Genomic DNA, 20464 nt, shown 5'->3' on the forward strand with positions numbered 1-20464 from the left:
TTACCCTATCACACAGGGACATAACCCAGGGAGAATTTATCATACAGCGCTCTCTGGAAATACTCAAATACAATACCATTTTACAAGTCCTGGGACAGGCCCTGTACACATTGTGGTTTAAAGAAATAGCTACCTGTATGGTCATGGTTTCCATAGCTACCTGTATGGTCATGGTTTCCATAGCTACCTGTATGATCATGGTTTCTGCCATAGCTGCCTGTATGACCGTGGTTTCCACAGCTACCTGTGTGATCACGGTTTCTGCCATAGCTACCTGTATGACCATGGTTTCTGCCATAGCTGCCTGTATGACCATGGTTTCTGCCATAGCTACCTGTATGACCATGGTTTCTGCCATAGCTACCTGTATGACCATGGTTTCTGCCATAGCTACCTGTATGACCATGGTTTCTGCCATAGCTACCTGTATGACCATGGTTTCTGCCATAGCTGCCTGTATGACCATGGTTTCTGCCATAGTATGATCATGGTTTCCATAGTTACCTGTATGACCATGGTTTCCATAGCTACCTGTATGATCATGGTTTCCATAGCTACATGAATGATCATGGTCTCTACCATATAGGCACCAACCTGTATTCTGATGGCAGCATCTTTCTTGCAGAGGAAGTGTCTCCTGATCAGACAGGCCCTGAACCAGCGCTGGAGGATGACGATGTGACGCATTACTTCCTTGTTCAGGGTGTCCTGCAGATGCTGCCTCTCCCTCTCCTTTAGGAACACCTGGGGGAGGGATGAAGACATTTAGACTGGACTCGTTTCCCTTTTACTGTTGGATTTTTTTACATTTTATTTAGTCCTCCTTGGCTACTTGAATGTTGTTATGTTGTTGTGATGTCGTTATGATGATGTCGTCGTGATGTCGTCATTTGGGATATGTAAAGTACTTTCCGTTCTTGAAAAGCGCTATACAAATAAAATGCATTTATTTAGTGTTAGTGTTATGATGTTTATATATGGGGACAAGAAGTGTTACCTTAGTTTTCCCAATCTGGTATGTGCTCTGTCCCAGGCCCATCTTCTGCAGCAGGTTAGCTATGTCTTTCGGTGCCGAGGTGGCTTCTTTAGGCAGCAACACCTTAAACTTCTCTAGGAACTCCTACATCAACACACAATCAATCACTTCATCTAACATGGCCATCTGTTATCAAAATGACTCAAAAAAACAATAGGCATTACCTTAGACAATCAGGGTTTGCTTTTATCCACACTTAATATCCAGCTTTCAAAACCTCAAAAAGGTTTGTTTTAGAGAACGGCAGCGGCATGAGAGATCTGATGGCTTAGTATCTGTGCTATTAGTGGTTCGGTACCGTTCATGTATTAGGTCAGAGTTAGACGTTTGCTCATTCATTTGGTGTAGCCTACCGTGAAGGTGAACTTGGCATTGTAGCCAGACTTCCTGATGCGTACCGTCTCCAACATGCCCGTGTACCTCATCTGCTGTAAAACTAGAGCGTCGTCAAACAGCATCTCCTTCTACAAGGAACACACACACACACACGCACGTACAGTTACATCAGTAAATGCATTAAAGTGATACAAATTCTCTCATCAAAACTGACCGTAGGTCTCTCAGGATATCAGCGCCTGCTAAATGACCAGTGTGTAAAACACTATCATCCTACGTAACAGCAAACATGTGATCCTACCTTCTCAGCATTGGAACGAATACAGTGAATGAAGAAAGGCTCTGCTCTCCCCACAGTCTCCAGCAGCTTATTGAGAGACGCCTGCAGAACAACATCGCATCACGCCAGTCAGCTGAGTTAACGGAGGCGCCACTCGCCATTTTCTGCTCCCATTAGTGATCTTTAATGGACTTGAAGTGATACACACACACACAAAACGCTACTCTATTCTGATCAGGCTGGTAGGGGTGTGTGTGTGCGTGTGAGTGAGTGTCTGTGTGTGAGTGAGTGAGTGAGTGTGTCTGTGTGTGAGTGAGTGTGCCTGAGAGTGAGTGTGCCTTTGTGTGTGTGAGTGTGTGTGAGTGTGAGTGTGTCTGAGTGAGTGAGTGAGTGAGTGTGCCTGCTTGTCTGTGTGTGAGTGAGTGAGTGAGTGAGTGAGTGAGTGAGTGAGTGAGTGAGTGAGTGAGTGAGTGAGTGAGTGAGTGAGTGTGCCTGTGTGAGTGAGTGAGTGTGCCTGTGTGAGTGAGTGAGTGTGCCTGTGTGTGTGTGAGTGAGTGAGTGAGTGAGTGTGCCTGTGTGTGTGTGAGTGAATGAGTGTGCCTGCGTGTGTGTGAGTGAGTGAGTGTGCCTGCGTGTGTGTGAGTGAGTGAGTGTGCCTGCGTGTGTGTGAGTGAGTGTGTGTGCCTGCTTGTCTGTGTTGGGGAAGCAGACCTGGAACTGAGCGCTGATACTGGACGGTTTCTTCCTCTGGTGTGGGTGGAGCAGAGAGCGGGGGGTGAGGCCGTGACACGTCAGACCCACTATGTGCTTCAGGGACCGGGAGTTCATCAGATTCTGTGGAACAACACACGTCAATCAATCAATCAATCAACCAACCTGCCCAGGGACTGCGGTTGAAAATTAGCCGGCTGGCTAAAACCGGCACTTTTACTGAAACGTTGATTAATGTGCACTGTCCCTGTAAAAATAAAATAAACTCAAACTCAACCAACCAAAAAATAAATAAAGCTTGATTTGAATCAAATTAATCAAATCAATCAAATCCAATCACACCTGCACTGCAATGACATAGTGTTGTAATATGGTTACCATACCATGAACCATACCAGGAAAAACTCCTGTCCCTAGGTAAAAGTGCAGTAATATAAACCCATAGAACGACCCAATAAATCCCTTTTTGATAACGTCAACTACTAATACATTACCTTGGGAATGAGCTGTTTGCGCTTGCTGCCTTTGGTCTTTCTATGGGGAGAGAAGACAGAGAGATGGTGGGAGACTGTGTCTCACAGCCAAAGATGGAGGACAAGGACCAGTAAATACAGCGCCTTCAGAAAGTATTCCCAGCCCTTGACTTTTTCCACATTTTGTTGTGCGACAGTCTGAATTTTAGTATTGATTACATTTATATTTTTTATGTCACTGGCCGCACACACACACACACACAATGTTAAAGTGGAATTTTGTTTTTAGAAATGTTTACAAATTAATAAAAAAATGAAAAGGTGAAAAGTCTTGAGTCAATAAGTACTCAACACCTTTGTGATGGCAAGCCTAAATAAGTTCAGCAGTAAAAATTTGCTTAACAAGTCACATAATAAGTTTGAATGACTACCTCATCTCTGTACCCCACACATACAATTATCTTTAAGGTGCCGTCAGTCAAGCAGTGAATTTCAAACACAGATTCAACCACAAAGACCAGGGAGGTTTTTCAGTGCCTTGTAAAGAATATATATATATTTTTTTAAAAGAGGCCGACATTGAATATCCCTTTGAGCATGGTGAAGTTATTAATTACACCTTGGATGGTGTATCAATACACCCAGTCACTACAAAGATACAGGCGTCCTTCATAACTCAGTTGCCGGAGAGGAAGGAAACCGTTCAGGGATTTCACCATGAGGCCAATGGTGACTATAAAACAGTTAGAGTTTAATGGCTGTGATAGGAGGAAACTGAGGATGCGTCAACATTGTAGTTACACCACAATACTAACCTAAATGACAGACTGAAAAGAAGATAGCCTGTACACAATCAAAATATTCTAAAACATGCATCCTGTTTACAACAAGGCATTAAAGTACTACTGCAAAACAATTGGCAAAAGAATAAACTATTTGTCCTGAATACAAAGTCTTATGTTTTGGCCAAATCCAATACAACACATTACTGAGTACCACTCTCCATATTTTCAAGTATAGTGGTGGCTGCATCATGTTGTAATCGGTAAGGACTGGGGAGTTTTTCAGGATAAAAAAAATTAATGGAATGGAGTTAAGCGCAGGCAAAATCCTAGAGGAAAACCTGGTTCAGTCTGCTTTCCACCAGACACTGGGAGATTAATTCACCTTTCAGAAGGACAGTAACCTAAAACACAAGGCCAAAACTACAATAGAGTTGCTTATCAAGAAGACAGTGAATGTTCCTGAGTGGTCGAGTTACAGTTTTGACTTAAAAAATAGGAAAATAATTGTCTTGCAATGATCAACCACCAATTTGACAGAGCTTGAAAAATTGTGAAAATAATAAAATGGCCAAATGTTGCACATTCCAGATGTGGAAAGCACTCAGAAACTTACCCAGAAAGAATCCCAGCTGTAATCGCCACCAAAGGTGATTCTAACACGTATTAACTCAGGGGGTTGAATACTTATCTAAATCAAGATATTGGTGCTTTATTTTATGTATTTTTTTATTTTTTGTTCCTCCACTTTGACATGACAGAGTATTTAGTGTAGATCATTAAAAAAAGAACAGTTAAATCTATTTGAATTCCACTTTGTAAAAACAAAATGTGGAAAAACATCAAGGGGTGTGAATACTTTCTGAAGGCAACTGTATTTACGTCTGGACAATGATAGACTTGGTTACAGCAGACTAGCTTTCAGCAGGGTTCTTTTTGAAAATACTGAAGTTCAAAATGTACGCAGTACAGTATGTAACATTCCATCAACAACCTGAGTCCTGCATTCACACCATTCCCACTTACTTCCTGTTCTCATAGCTGACAAAAATGTCCTCTAACACCTCCAGAGGGTGGTCATCAGACCGGTCAAATGAGAAGTCCAGCCGGGAGCTGTGGATGGAGAAGGATTACTTTAGTTGAATCAGGTGTGTTACTGCTTGGCTGGAACAGAAGCCTGCATCCACACCAGTCCTCTGTGGATAGGATTAGCCATCCCTGGGGTACGTGGCAAGTCTCTCCCACCACCCTGGGGTACGTGGTAAGTCTCTCCCACCACCCTGGGGTACGTGGTAAGTCTCTCCCACCACCCTGGGGTACGTGGTAAGTCTCTCCCACCACCCTGGCGTACGTGGTAACTCTCTCCCACAACCCTGGCGTACGTGGTAACTCTCTCCCACCACCCTGGCGTAACTGGTAACTCTCTCCTACCACCCTGGGGTAACTGGTAACTCTCTCCTACCACCCTGGGGTAACTGGTAACTCTCTCCTTCCACCCTGGGGTAACTGGTAACGCTCTCCTACCACCCTGGGGTAACTGGTAACTCTCTCCTACCACCCTGGGGTATCTGGTAACTCTCTCCTACCACCCTGGGGTAACTGGTAACTCTCTCCTTCCACCCTGGGGTAACTGGTAACGCTCTCCTTCCACCCTGGGGTATCTGGTAAGTCTCTCCTACCACCCTGGAGTAACTGGTAAGTCTCTCCTACCACCCTGGGGTAACTGGTAACTCTCTCTTACCACCCTGGGGTATCTGGTAACTCTCTCCTACCACCCTGAGGTATCTGGTAAGTCTCTCCTACCACCCTGGGGTATCTGGTAAGTCTCTCCTACCACCCTGGGGTATCTGGTAACTCTCTCCAACCACCCTGGGGTATCTGGTAACTCTCTCCTACCACCCTGGGGTATCTGGTATCTCTCTCCTACCACCCTGGGGTATCTGGTAACTCTCTCCTACCACCCTGGGGTAACTGGTAACTCTCTCCTACCACCCTGGGGTAACTGGTAACTATCTCCTACTACCACTGGGGTAACTGGTAAGTCTCTCCTACCACCCTGGGGCAACTGGTAAGTCTCTCCTACCACCCTGGGGCAACGGGTAACTCTCTCCTACCTGGCCAGTCTCTGTCGAGCCAAGATGGGTCTCCTCTTCAGTTCCCCTGTAATGCGACAGGAGGTGGGCTTCACCAGCGCTGTAGAGTACACAGAACAAAGGCCTCTCCATGTTAACCATCTTCATCATGTTAACCATCATCCTCATCATCATGTTAACCATCATCTTCATCATCTTAACCATCATCCTCAACATCAAGTTAACCATCATCCTCACCATCATCCTCATCATCATGTTAACCATCCTCATCATCCTCACCATCATGTTAACCATCCTCACCATCATCCTCATCATCATCATCATGTTAACCATCCTCATCATCACCATCATAACGTTAACCATCCTCATCATGTTAACCATCCTCATCATCTTCATCATGTTAACATCCTCATCATCATCTTCATCATGTTAACCATCATCATGTTAACCATCCTCGTCACCATTCTCATCATCATCATCACGTTAACCATCCTCATCATCACCATCACGTTAACCATCCTCATCATCACCATCATCATGTTAACCATCCTCATCATCAACATGTTAATCATCCTCACCATCATCATGTTAACCCTCCTCACCATCATCATGTTAACCATCCTCATCATCATCAACATGTTAACCATCATCATGTTAACCATCCTCATCATCATCAACATGTTAACCATCATCATGTTAACCATCCTCATCATCATCAACATGTTAACCATCATCATGTTAACCATCCTCATCATCATCAACATGTTAACCATCATCATGTTAACCATCCTCATCATCATCAACATGTTAACCATCATCATGTTAACCATCATCATCATCATCATGTTAACCATCCTCATCATCATCATCATGTTAACCATCATCCTCACCATCATCATGTTAACCATCATCCTCATCATCATCATGTTAACCATCATCCTCATCATCATGTTAACCATCATCATCATGTTAACCATCATCATCATCATCATCATCATGTTAACCATCATCATCATCATCATGTTAACCATCATCATCATCATCATCATGTTAACCATCATCATCATCATCATCATCATCATCATCCTCATCATCATGTTAACCATCATCCTCATCATCATGTTAACCATCATCCTCATCATCATGTTAACCATCATCCTCATCATCACGTTAACCATCATCATCACGTTAACCACCCTCATCATCATGTTAACCACCCTCATCATCATGTTAACCACCATCCTCAACATGTTAACCATCATCCTCATCATCTCCATACGTTAGTGTGGCAAGTCACATCTCAACCTGACCAGGAAAAATAAACTGTCGGCCAATTACAGTTATAGGCTACTTATACGCTAATGAATATGGCCCAGAGCTTTCCCTGGCTTGGTTCATGTCATGAAGAAAAGCCCTGAAAAGCTCTGATTGGACAGGTCAAGGAGAGAGGGTAAATGTCCTTAAAAAGCAGTGTACCTGCGGCTGCCCGGCGGCGCCCGGCCTCCTTGAAGACTGCTATGATGTGTATGGTGGATCGGAGGATTCCCCATCGGAAAAAGGCCACAGGATCTGACCCGATCAGCTGACGCATGAACGCCCGCTGACTGCTGCGTAGTAACGACACGATCTCCGGACGCACGTGGTCCGTGTTCTTCTCCCGGAAATCCTGACAGAGAGGAAGAGAGAGAGGGAGGGGGTGAAGAGGGGAGGAGAGAGAGGGGAGGGGGGAAGAGGGGAGAGAGGGAGGAAGAGGAAGAGGGGAGAGAGGGAGGAAGAGGAAGAGGGGAGAGAGGGAGGAAGAGGAAGAGGGGAGAGAGGGAGGAAGGGGGGAGAAGAGAGAGGGGAGGGGGGGAGAAGAGAGGGGAGGGGGGAAGATGAAGAGGGGAGAGAGGGAGGAAGGGGAAGAGAAGAGAGAGAGAGGGTTAAGAGAAGGGCAGTTGGTAGTGTCACGTGTAGACAGAGCTGTACTACTACATGACATAAATATTCATGTTTATGTACAGTACGTACATCATTGGTTTATATCCCTACCTTAACCTGGTACTTGATGGTCCCAGTAAAGTGTTGTATGATGAAGGCTGGTTCCATCACTGCGGTGGGGACAAAGTACGGGTTATCATGATGCAGCTGCTTGAACTTCTCCAACAGGATGTTGTCTGTGGACTGGGAGAGACTGCGGACATGGAGAGAGAGAGACGGGGACAGAAAAAAAAGGACAGTGGATAGACTGATAAATGAATATCCACTCAATACTGAACTGAAAATACCTAGGAAGGTAAAAAGCTAGATAGGAAGCCAAACCAGTAAGCTTCTTTTCACCTGTCCACTTCCTCTAGATCAGTGCTGATAAATGTTTAAAACAAGGAGAGGATGTAACTACAGCCTATTGAGATACAACCATGTGACCTGACTGGTAAAACTCTGGGCCCAGAGTTGCAGGGTAAAAACTCTGGGCCCAGAGTTGCAGGGTAAAAACTCTGGGCCCAGAGTTGCAGGGTAAAAACTCTGGGCCCAGAGTTGCAGGGGTAAAAACTCTGGGCCCAGAGTTGCAGGGTAAAACTCTGGGCCCAGAGTTGCAGGGTAAAACTCTGGGCCCAGAGTTGCAGGGTAAAACTCTGGGCCCTCCTTCTAGACCTACTTGCTCTCCTCATCCAGTATGTGGAACAGTCCAGTGGGTTTCTGGCTGATCAGATGGATACAGCCCAGGTTGTCTTTGTAGTTAATGGGACTCCAGCTGATCCCTTCTGCCTGGTACTCCTCCTGGAATACATGGATGAAGAAATTAACGGGTAGATGGACGAGTGAAGGGATGAATGGGTAGATGGACGAGTGAAGGGATGAATGGGTGGATGGACGAGTAAAGGGATGAATGGGTGGATGGACGAGTGAAGGGATGAATGGGTAGATGGACGAGTGAAGGGATGAATGGGTAGATGGACGAGTGAAGGGATGAATGGGTGGCTGGACGAGTGAAGGGATGAATGGGTGGCTGGACGAGTGAAGGGATGAATGGGTGGCTGGACGAGTGAAGGGATGAATGGGTGGATGGACGAGTGAAGGGATGAATGGATGAATGGGTGAATAGATGGATGGATAAGTAGACAAATAGATCGATGCTTTATTGATCACCAAGGGGAAAACACTTTACATTAACGTACCCTTTAAGGGGTGTGGTAAAGAGTTTACTAGTAGTGTATTCAATTCACCTGCTCCAGCGTGAAGACGTGCTGGTGGAAGTAATAGTGAACTTTCTCGTTGGCGTAGTTAATACACAACTGTTCAAAGCTGTTCGTCTGGAAGTCCTCAAAACCAAATATATCCAGGATACCTATAGACAAACACTGGAACAAAACAAACAGTGACATTCTGAACATTAATATTTGAAATGCAATTGATTGAGCTGAATTCTGTCATGACTCCGTTGTGATGATATTTCTCCTCCCCTGGGCCGTGTGTCACACAGCAGTACTTCTGTACCACTTTATCTTACTAATACTTCATTTTAAACTGCATTGAAAGTTTGTCAAACAAATGGTGGCGTAGCGCTTTTGACTGGAAGTGATAGTTACAGAATGTGAAGCGAAAAGGGTTAGGGTTAGGCCAGTGACAGGTTGCCTCTGGGTTAGGCCAGTGACAGGTTGCCTCTGGGTTAGGCCAGTGACAGGTTGCCTCTGGGTTAGGCCAGTGACAGGTTGCCTCTGGGTAAGGCCAGTGACAGGTTGCCTCTGGGTTAGGCCAGTGACAGGTTGCCTCTGGGTAAGGACAGTGACAGGTTGCCTCTGGGTAAGGACAGTGACAGGTTGCCTCTGGGTAAGGACAGTGACAGGTTGCCTCTGGGTAAGGACAGTGACAGGTTGCCTCTGGGTAAGGACAGTGACAGGTTGCCTCTGGGTAGGGACAGTGACAGGTTGCCTCTGGGTAGGGACAGTGACAGGTTGTCTCTGGGTAAGGACAGTGACAGGTTGTCTCTGGGTAAGGACAGTGACAGGTTGTCTCTGGGTTAGGACAGTGACAGGTTGTCTCTGGGTTAGGACAGTGACAGGTTGTCTCTGGGTTAGGACAGTGACAGGTTGCCTCTGGGTTAGGACAGTGACAGGTTGCCTCTGGGTTAGGACAGTGACAGGTTGCCTCTGGGTTAGGACAGTGACAGGTTGTCTCTGGGTTAGGACAGTGACAGGTTGTCTCTGGGTTAGGACAGTGACAAGTGGTCTCTGGGCTAGTACAGTGACAGGTTGTCTCTGGGTTAGGACAGTGACAAGTGGTCTCTGGGTTAGGACAGTGACGGGTTGCCTCTGGGTAAGGACAGTGACGGGTTGTCTCTGGGTTAGGACAGTGACGGGTTGTCTCTGGGTTAGGACAGTGACAGGTTGTCTCTGGGTAAGGACAGTGACAGGTTGTCTCTGGGTTAGGACAGTGACAGGTTGTCTCTGGGTTAGGACAGTGACAGGTTGTCTCTGGGTTAGGACAGTGACAGGTTGTCTCTGGGTTAGGACAGTGACAGGTTGTCTCTGGGTTAGGACAGTGACAGGTTGTCTCTGGGTTAGGACAGTGACAGGTTGTCTCTGGGTTAGGACAGTGACAGGTTGTCTCTGGGTTAGGACAGTGACAGGTTGTCTCTGGGTTAGGACAGTGACAGGTTGTCTCTGGGTTAGGACAGTGACAGGTTGTCTCTGGGTTAGGACAGTGACAGGTTGTCTCTGGGTTAGGACAGTGACAGGTTGTCTCTGGGTTAGGACAGTGACAGGTTGTCTCTGGGTTAGGACAGTGACAGGTTGTCTCTGGGTTAGGACAGTGACAGGTTGTCTCTGGGTTAGGACAGTGACAGGTTGTCTCTGGGTTAGGACAGTGACAGGTGGTCTCTGGGCTAGGACAGTGACAGGTGGTCTCTGGGTTAGGACAGTGACAAGTGGTCTCTGGGTTAGGACAGTGACGGGTTGCCTCTGGGTAAGGACAGTGACAGGTTGTCTCTGGGTTAGGACAGTGACAGGTTGTCTCTGGGTTAGGACAGTGACAGGTTGTCTCTGGGTTAGGACAGTGACAGGTTGTCTCTGGGTTAGGACAGTGACAGGTTGTCTCTGGGTTAGGACAGTGACGGGTTGTCTTACAGAGACGGCCTCCACCATGTCTCGTCTGTTGAGCAGAGCGTGGTTGATGTGCAGGATGATCCAATCAAACAGAGAGCTGTACAGAGACTTGGCCATCGAGTCCCGTGCTGTCACAGCCTAGGTAGGACAACAACAATATAGTTACAGCCTAGGTAGGACAACAACAACAACAACAATATAGTTACAGTCTAGGAAGGACAACAACAACACTATAGTTACAGCCTAGGAAGGACAACAACAGCATAATTACAGTCTAGGAAGGACAACAACAACAATATAGTTACAGCCTAGGAAGGACAACAACAACAACATAGTTACAGCCTAGGAAGGACAACAACAACAATAGTTACAGCCTAGGAAGGACAACAACAACAATATAGTTACAGCCTAGGAAGGACAACAACAACAATATAGTTACAGCCTAGGAAGGACAACAACAACAATATAGTTACAGTCTAGGAAGGACAACAACAACAATATAGTTACAGTCTAGGAAGGACAACAACAACAATATAGTTACAGTCTAGGAAGGACAACAACAACAATATAGTTACAGTCTAGGAAGGACAACAACAACACTATAGTTACAGTCTAGGAAGGACAACAACAACACTATAGTTTCAGTCTAGGAAGGACAACAACAACACTATAGTTACAGTCTAGGAAGGACAACAACAACACTATAGTTACAGTCTAGGAAGGACAACAACAACAATATAGTTACAGTCTAGGAAGGACAACAACAACACTATAGTTACAGTCTAGGAAGGACAACAACAACAATATAGTTACAGTCTAGGAAGGACAATCAAAACACTTACAGCCTATAGGATAACACCACAAAAAGGGCTGCCAAGCTAACAAGAGCTACATAAGTTTCTCTGCCCATACATGACCTGAGTGTATCCACGCATGACTAAGTCAGTTTGGATAAAATTCTCTGCTAAATGGCATGTCACAAATCTTCAGGTGGTAGCTATAGGAACAGATTGGAGTTTCCCCTGTCATGTGATGTTCGAACCCCTACCTCCTCGAGAGTGTAGTGTAGAACTACGGTGTTCTTGGCCGTCATTTGTTTCCTCTTAGTCAAAGCCTCCACCAGCAACTCCTGTTTGACCTATAGGAACAGAGCAGACTGTCAGCTGTTTGACCTATAGGAACAGAGCAGCCTGTCAGCTGTTTGACCTATAGGAACAGAGCAGCCTGTCAGCTGTTTGACCTATAGGAACAGAGCAGCCTGTCAGCTGTTTGACCTATAGGAACAGAGCAGCCTGTCAGCTGTTTGACCTATAGGAACAGAGCAGCCTGTCAGCTGTTTGACCTATAGGAACAGAGCAGCCTGTCAGCTGTTTGACCTATAGGAACAGAGCAGCCTGTCAGCTGTTTGACCTATAGGAACAGAGCAGCCTGTCAGCTGTTTGACCTATAGGAACAGAGAAGCCTGTCAGCTGTTTGACCTATAGGAACAGAGAAGCCTGTCAGCTGTTTGACCTATAGGAACAGAGCAGACTGTCAGCTGTTTGACCTATAGGAACAGAGCAGCCTGTCAGCTGTTTGACCTATAGGAACAGAGCAGACTGTCAGCTGTTTGACCTATAGGAAGAGAGCAGCCTGTCAGCTGTTTGACCTATAGGAACAGAGCAGACTGTCAGCTGTTTGACCTATAGGAACAGAGCATAGTGTGTACAGGTGGTCCTTTAGCTTGAGCAGGTGATATAATGAAGAAATTGATTGACTGGACAATAAATATATTGATTGACAGATTGATTGCTCTAGCTTGGGCAGGCGAGACAAATATATTGATTGATTTATTGGTTTATTTTCAAATTCAATAAGGCCCCATTATGTAGTATCAATAACAGCTAATGCTGAATTAATTCATTATTTGACAATTTAAAATAGTCATAAATTGACAATACACAAAATCCCCAAAATAACAAGATGTATTGCTCTACCTTCAGCAGGTCAGACAGGGTAGAGAGGACATCTGCTGGCCCCGCCTCCAGCCCCTGGCCGTCTTCGGATTGGCTGTACGTCACGTTGCCCAGGTACAGGATGGCAGAGAGCACAGAGAAGATCCTAAAAATAACACACGGTTAGGTCACGATACACCTGGGCTGCGCGATACACCTGGGCTGCGCGATACACCTGGGCTGCGCGATACACCTGGGCTGCGCGATACACCTGGGCTGCGCGATACACCTGGGCTGCGCGATACACCTGGGCTGCGCGATACACCTGGGCTGCGCGATACACCTGGGCCCATATTTACAAAGCATGACAGAGTAGGAATGCTGATCTATGATCTGTTTTGCCTTTTAAATAATAATGATCAGCACTCCTGCTCTGAAAGGCTTTGTGAATACGTGCCCAGGATTACAGAGCATAGGCTGCACAACAGCATACTAAACACAATACCCCTGGATTACAGAGCATAGGCTGCACAACAGCATACTAAACACAATACCCCTGGATTACAGAGCATAGGCTGCATAACAGCCTACTAAACACAATACCCCTGGATTACAGAGCATAGGCTGCACAACAGCCTACTAAACACAATACCCCTGGATTACAGAGCATAGGCTGCACAACAGCATACTAAACACAATACCCCTGGATTACAGAGCATAGGCTGCACAACAGCCTACTAAACACAATACCCCTGGATTACAGAGCATAGGCTGCACAACAGCCTACTAAACACAATACCCCTGGATTACAGAGCATAGGCTGCACAACAGCATACTAAACACAATACCCCTGGATTACAGAGCATAGGCTGCACAACAGCATACTAAACACAATACCCCTGGATTATTACTCTCACTGGCTAGTAGGGATTAACATGGGTAACCGGGATCCCGAGACTGTCCCGGGAACACTTCACATTTCCTTAAAAAATGTAAATGACAAAGACCTGGGAAATTACCAAATCTTCCCTCCAATGTCACACTAATGCAATTCCACGTCACAAAAAAATTGTTAAAAATAAAACACATTATGCAAACAGGTTGTCATGGAAACCTTTAGCCTAGCGTATTTACTTCACACACAGTGGCCATAAATTCAAAGCAGAAGCATAATTGACACCGCCGGACTGCACACGCGATGCAAATACAGTAAATAAGCCCTACAGGAAACCCGTACAGTATAGGCTATAAAATAACATGTTTCTCTGAGCTGCCATTGTGACTCTTCAGACAGTCACACATTTGACAGGCCTATATGCACAATTCACTACATAGAGATCTGTCACAGACATGAAGTCTGTTAACAAATCAGAGAGGCATGAGGGAAAATTCTATCTTCTCCTGTCATAGAGCCTTTGCTATTTTCCTATCCAGTCCCAATCCCATTGAAAGCCAAAGTCCTGACTCCTGTCTCGCAGGAAAATGCCTAACTTTATTCTGTAATCGCTAAATGCATGGCAAAATGCCGCAATAAAATTTCCCCCACTTCTCTGCGCTGTCTTGTACTTCAGTAGAGAAGGTTTGATCAACAAACGGTATGGGAATAGATATGGATCTTTTTTTAAAACAGAGTTGGTCCCTGTTAAGATACTTTGATATTTAAACTCTCTTCATCTCCCCGTTATTCATGAGCTGATCTGCTGTCTGTATAATCATCAACTAGATGTTGCAAAATAAGAGATATTCTGTCATTTGTTGAAGGAGGTTATCTGGCAAGCTAAGCTACTTTGGTCATTTAACTTTCGTTTGACTGCTGTTACAAAGTTTGTATGATTCGACTATGCTATACTCTGGGTGTGTTCTGTACGTCCTCTGTGTCGAGATAATTAATTCTGCGCATTTCAGCAGTAGGCTTAGGAACATAATAACGCCCCCCAAAAAATTGGAATGGCCTTTTCCAAAATTCACAACAATGTCATTGCCGATCAGAGATAGTTACTCTATCATTACTAAATGTCAGTTTAATTTTCTCTGAAATCTTTAGATGGTGACACAGCCAAGCCGACAAGGTGGCGCAGCACCCCTCTTATTTGGAGAGAACCCTGGCATAGTGACTATTTCTTTGTTTTAAACACTTTAAAAAGGGCACTTCTGTCACGTCCTGACCATAGAGAGCTCTTATTTTCTATGCTAGAATAGGTCAGGGCGTGACTGGGGGGGTTTATTCTAGTTTTATTTTTCTATGTTGTTTGGTTCTAGTTTCTGTTTTTCTATGTTTTTTTTGTTTGTTGGATGATCCCCTATTAGAGGCAGCTGGTCATCATTGTCTCTAATTGGGGATCATATTTAAGTAGTTGTTTTTCCCACCTTTGTTTGTGGGAGATTATTTTGAGTTAGTGCATGTAGCACCTCTTCGTCGCGGTTTGTTGTTTTGTTTATGGTTTATTGTATGTCTTGCATAGTTTCACATTATAATAAAATATGTGGAACAATATTCACGCTGCGCCTTGGTCCGTTCCTACACAGAGTCGTGACAACTTCCGATTTTTTGGGTATTTCCAAGGACTCTCTGTATAATTACGAATTATTCCGTGTATTGAAACTTGGTAGATTTTCGGTATAATATGAATCCCTACTGGGTAGTGGTATAGGTTACTAAATCATCCTCATTCCTAGGGTACCATACATACAGGACATTCATTCACGCAAAACATAATAGTTTACGAGTATCATGAATTTCCCTCCTGGGTGAGGATCAAAGAGACCCCTCTCTCCCACCAGAGAGGGGGGGGGAGTGGCCCGGTCCTATGACTTTAATGACCGGTCATAAACTCTCTCTCTGCACTGCAGTATGGAGAAGTCAAAAATCCTTTGTGTGTAGAGAGAGAGCGAGAGAGAGAGAGACTCTGCCCCTAAACTTTAACATCAAAAGGTTGGACATTGAAACAATATTTCTAACGTAAATGATGTGAGAAATGGTTGATGGGGCTCCAAACAATAATCATGTCAAATCAGTTGTTGTTTTGTGATATCATCAGGACGGTATAACTAAATAACAGTAACTCTACAAATGTATACGTCCCAGTTATCAGATTTACATCTAAATGTTGTGGAACTGATATGATTAAATGTGAAACTATTTGTGAGAAGACTAAATGTGATTTTAGCCTTCTAAATGAGCTAATTGTTTTTCAAGTCAGTAACCATGCCCACGTGAGCACAGACATTGTGGCAACGTGATGGAACCGCCCTCCAAGGAAAAGGCATAAAAGGACTGCTAACGAAATTTTCATTAGACCACATGCCGGGTTGCTGCCGGTGTGTAGAGTGGCTCTAGCTATACACTGAATAATCAACCATAGAAACCAGAAAACGTGGAGCGGTGGCTACATGTTGAAATGGTTGCAATTTAAATATAGACCAGTACATTGCCAGGGTGCTACTGGTGTGTGAAATGGTTTAAAACTATTAGACCAGTAAATGTGCAGCATGAGCTGAATTCATGACAAATGGTCTAAAACTACAACACCCCTCTGTAACTCGACGAGGGAAGAAGACTAGACTAAGACACCACCTGCAGCTCTGCATGTTAAGTAGTCTAGTACTTTGACCAAAGACACACGGAAGATCTTGTCCAACGACCATTGGAACATCTGATGTATCCATTCTAACGAACACTTCCAGAACAAAGAAAGTCTACTTCTACAACTGAGGACATTGTGACCTCTGGTGGACAACCAGAGACATACACAATCAGAGACTTCTGTCGAACTACTCTCCACAGACGGACCGGGCGATTTCAACAGAGAGATGACAAAGACATACACGCGTAAATATATATATGCATTGCAATTATTTTTGAATGAGCGGTCGTTCATGTGCAAAGTATTCATATTCCCATGAGCATAACTTCCACATGTATGTACAACAAGTTGACTCTGTCTCTCCCTCTCCTTACATGCCCCTCCCTTTTCATTGTGTACCAAGCCATCATATTGGGTTAGTCCACTAGGGACCTTTCATTGCATTATGTTAGTAATCAATGTATAATCTATCCTGAGTGTGTGTTTATGTATTTATGTGTGATTATTTAGTTAGTTAGTAAATAAATAATTAATCCAATGTGTATCGCTGAATCATCATTTAGACTAGGGTGCAGATTTGAAGTCAACGACGTTCAGAATAAGACTGATACGAGGTAATAATAATTAATGGATAACTAATAGGATAACGATATATTCAGAGTTAATTAGGAAAACGGTAACTCATTAAAACAAACTTTTTCCGTGGTGCCCCAAGATTGCTAATGAGTTAAATTGTTACATGATTCATTTAATCTCGTAATAATTGAAAACAATAGTTAATTGATTTGTTAAAATAACAGTCATCACATTAATGGTAGTCACGTCACGAGCTAGAATATAATTACATAGCGATACACCTCTAACAGGTGAGTTACTAGAGATACACCTCTAACAGGTGAGTAACTAGAGATACACCTCTAACAGGTGAGTAACTAGAGATACACCTCTAACAGGTGAGTAACTAGAGATACACCTCTAACAGGTGAGTAACTAGAGATACACCTCTAACAGGTGAGTAACTAGAGATACACCTCTAACAGGTGAGTAACTAGATACACCTCTAACAGGTGAGTTACTAGTGATACACCTCGAACAGGTGAGTAACTGGGTTATACTAGAGATACACCCCTAACGGGTGAGTAACTGAGTTATACTGGTTCTCTCTCCCACGCATGCCAGGCCCTGAGGTCAACATCAGATTCCCACTACTGTAATGCTCCCTGCATTTCCCCCTGCTACGTCTGACCAGCTCTAAGCTGCTGCGGCTAATGGGAGAGAGGAGGAATTACTGGAGAGTGGTGTGCTGTTACAGGCATATTGTTTTAGTTCAATGAGACACGAGGTATGATACCAACTCTTCAGGAAAACGATCAGATCTAGGCTGAAGACATGGAGCATGGTACAGGAGATGTTAAAGAACAGAGGGTTTCTGAGCTATAATAAATTGTTTTTTAGGGATCTTTCGCTCTCTCTCTCTCTCTCTCTCTCTGTCCACCTCTATCTCCGTCTCCCTCGATCTGTAACCCTACAGTACCCATACGTACTGTTTCTTGGTGGGGACCAGGAATCCCACCATCTCCATGGCCTGATGAAGCCTCTTGAACTCACGCCTGAGGTCCTCAGCATCTTCTAAATTAAAGTCCTCCTGCAAAGTGAAACAGAGCAAGAGAGAGAGGTGAGTGTGTGTGAGTGAGAGAATGAGAGAGGAGAGAGTGTGTGAGTGAGAGAAAGGAGAGAGTGTGTGAGTGAGAGAGAGAAAGAGAGAGAGGAGGGAGTGTGTGAGTGAGAGAGAAAGAAAGAGAGAGAGAGGAGAGAGTGAGTGAGTGAGTGAGTGAGAGAAAGAGAGAGAGGAGAGAGTGTGAGTGAGTGAGAGAAAGAGCGAGCGAGAGGAGAGAGTGTGTGAGTGATAGAGAAAGAGAGTGTGAGTGAGAGAAAGAGAAAGAGAGAGTGTGTGAGTGAGAGAAAGAGAGAGTGTGAGTGAGAGAAAGAGAGAGTGTGTGAGTGAGAGAAAGAGAGAGTGTGTGAGTGAGAGAAAGAGAGAGTGTGTGAGTGAGAGAAAGAGAGAGGAGAGAGTGTGTGAGTGAGAGAAAGAGAGAGAGAGAGGAGGGAGTGTGTGAGTGAGAGAAAGAGAGAGCGAGCGAGAGGAGAGAGTGTGAGTGATAGAGAAAGAGAGAGAGGAGAGTGTGTGTGAGTGAGAGAAAGAGAGAGGGCGAGCGAGAGGAGAGAGTGTGTAAGTGAGAGAAAGAGAGAGAGGAGAGAGTGTGTGAGTGAGAGAAAGAGAGAGAGCGAGCGAGCGGAGAGAGTGTGTGAGTGATAGAGAAAGAGAGAGAGGAGAGAGTGTGTGAGTGAGAGAAAGAGAGAGAGCGAGAGGAGAGAGTGTGTGAGTGATAGAGAAAGAGAGAGAGGAGAGTGTGTGTGACTGACAGTGTAGCTGTTGGAGGTACGTGTTGTTTTCAGGCTCAGTGTGTGTGTGTGCGCCAGGGTTTCCATTGGGGTGCATAACCCATTAGGACAGGGGTTCCCAAACTGCTTTAGTACACAACCCCATTTTGATATCTGAAAATTCTCATGACCCCAACCATGTGGCAAAAAGTATGTATTTACAGCCAATGTTTCCTTGTTTTATTTGGGGCTATGGCAGTCAATTGCAAAACATTTTAACAAAACATTCTATATATATTTATACTCCGGACTCCGACAATGCTCGTCCTAATATTTCTAAATTCCATTATTTTACTTTTAGATGTGTGTAGTGTTGTGTATTGTTAGATACTACTGCACTGTTGGAGCTAGAAACAGAAGCATTTTGCTACACCCGCAATAACATCTGCTAAATATGTGTATGAGACCAATAAAATGTGATTTGATTAAAACAGTATTTCTGATTGTCTTTTCAACTCACCATCACATACTTTTAATGTGGGGGCTATGACAGTCAATTGCAAATTAGACGGACGTAATGCCTCGTTCAAAACAACTGGTAACTCGGAAATCTAAATCTAATTTAAGACAACTGGGGGGGAACGAGCTCCGACTGGGAAAAATCATTTTGAATGGAATTCCAAGTTAGGACGTTTGGTCTCTTTCTAAAGCTCAGACTTCCCCACCTAAAGATCACTGACATCATGATTTCACCTTGTTTTTTACCCAGAGTTCTGTTTTTCTCACCCCCACCAATGAGATGGGTATGTTTGATGCATGTCGCGTCGGAGCTTCTAAAAATCAGGGGGCGTGGTCAACAGTGCGCACCTCATCTCTGCCTAGTTAAATGTAAAAAATATATCTATCGTCACTTCCAGGCTGGATGGATATTTGGTTTTAATGCAGACGAGAGCACTTCTGAATCCAGCTTCACACAGACATGAGCTGGCGAAGGTGACCATGAGTTTTACTGCTCTGAGGGAGACTTGAGTCAGGAACCAAAACTCTTCCGTAGTGACCCGTGAATGCATTGTCTGCAGCATTCAGTCACCGCTCGACAGGCCGCACTTGAATGTTGCACTTGAATCATTGCGATTCAAGCGCAACGGTCAAGTTCTGCCCCCACGATTTAAGAGCAACTCTGGTTGAATTTTATCTTTCAGATTTCAATAATTTTCATTTAGATTTTTAAAATTAACCACATACAATTATTGTCAAATCAGTCGACCCCACAAGCGATCACAACCCCTAGTTTGGGAACCATTACATTAGAACCTCCACCAACGCTGTTCAGAATGACAGAAATCACATGTAAATTATGGTAATGCATCTGAACAGAACATGTAACTCATGTAATGAAGCAGCCAATAAAACGTCATTTTCAAACATTTGTCAAAATTTCATTTGATGGGAAAACACCATTCTAAACAGAACGCCTGACAGCGGTTCCATATGTGACAGAGATGAACATCTCGGTTAGTAACTTAGAATCTAATTACGCAACAACTACTTAGGGTTGCTAATATGAGTAGGATTATGCCTTTGGCTTCAGGACAACGAAATAAAGTTTATATGAAAACTGATATAACAGGAGAGAAATGTCATAGCGGTGGGTCCAATAGGGAAGTAAATGGGAGAATTTTATTTGCCAAAATTATACAATTTCTCCTGCCTATACATAAATATATATTTTTTAATTGTTCACCAGAAAGCATGACTTAGCCACAGAG

General features: G+C 44.3%; 1 protein-coding gene across 2 annotated transcripts in view; it reads right to left on the bottom strand.

Annotated features, from left to right (window-relative positions):
- LOC106569614 (unconventional myosin-IXb) overlaps positions 1-20464 on the bottom strand; it is a 61288-nt gene that overhangs the window by 20344 nt on the left and 20480 nt on the right. For both annotated transcript variants that reach the window (XM_014141154.2, XM_014141155.2), the window contains exons 6-21: positions 17858-17958; positions 12772-12895; positions 11844-11933; positions 10817-10933; positions 8918-9052; positions 8350-8471; positions 7743-7884; positions 7188-7377; positions 5733-5811; positions 4645-4731; positions 2858-2897; positions 2364-2486; positions 1674-1754; positions 1390-1500; positions 998-1120; positions 595-744 (exon numbers count right to left, since the gene is read on the bottom strand). In XM_014141154.2, the coding sequence (XP_013996629.2) occupies positions 595-744; positions 998-1120; positions 1390-1500; positions 1674-1754; positions 2364-2486; positions 2858-2897; positions 4645-4731; positions 5733-5811; positions 7188-7377; positions 7743-7884; positions 8350-8471; positions 8918-9052; positions 10817-10933; positions 11844-11933; positions 12772-12895; positions 17858-17958 (1815 nt within the window). The remainder of the gene's footprint in view (positions 1-594; positions 745-997; positions 1121-1389; positions 1501-1673; positions 1755-2363; positions 2487-2857; positions 2898-4644; positions 4732-5732; positions 5812-7187; positions 7378-7742; positions 7885-8349; positions 8472-8917; positions 9053-10816; positions 10934-11843; positions 11934-12771; positions 12896-17857; positions 17959-20464) is intronic.

The sequence above is a fragment of the Salmo salar genome, chromosome ssa14 (assembly GCF_905237065.1).
Source record: "Salmo salar chromosome ssa14, Ssal_v3.1, whole genome shotgun sequence".
Classification (NCBI taxonomy): Eukaryota; Metazoa; Chordata; class Actinopteri; order Salmoniformes; family Salmonidae; genus Salmo; species Salmo salar.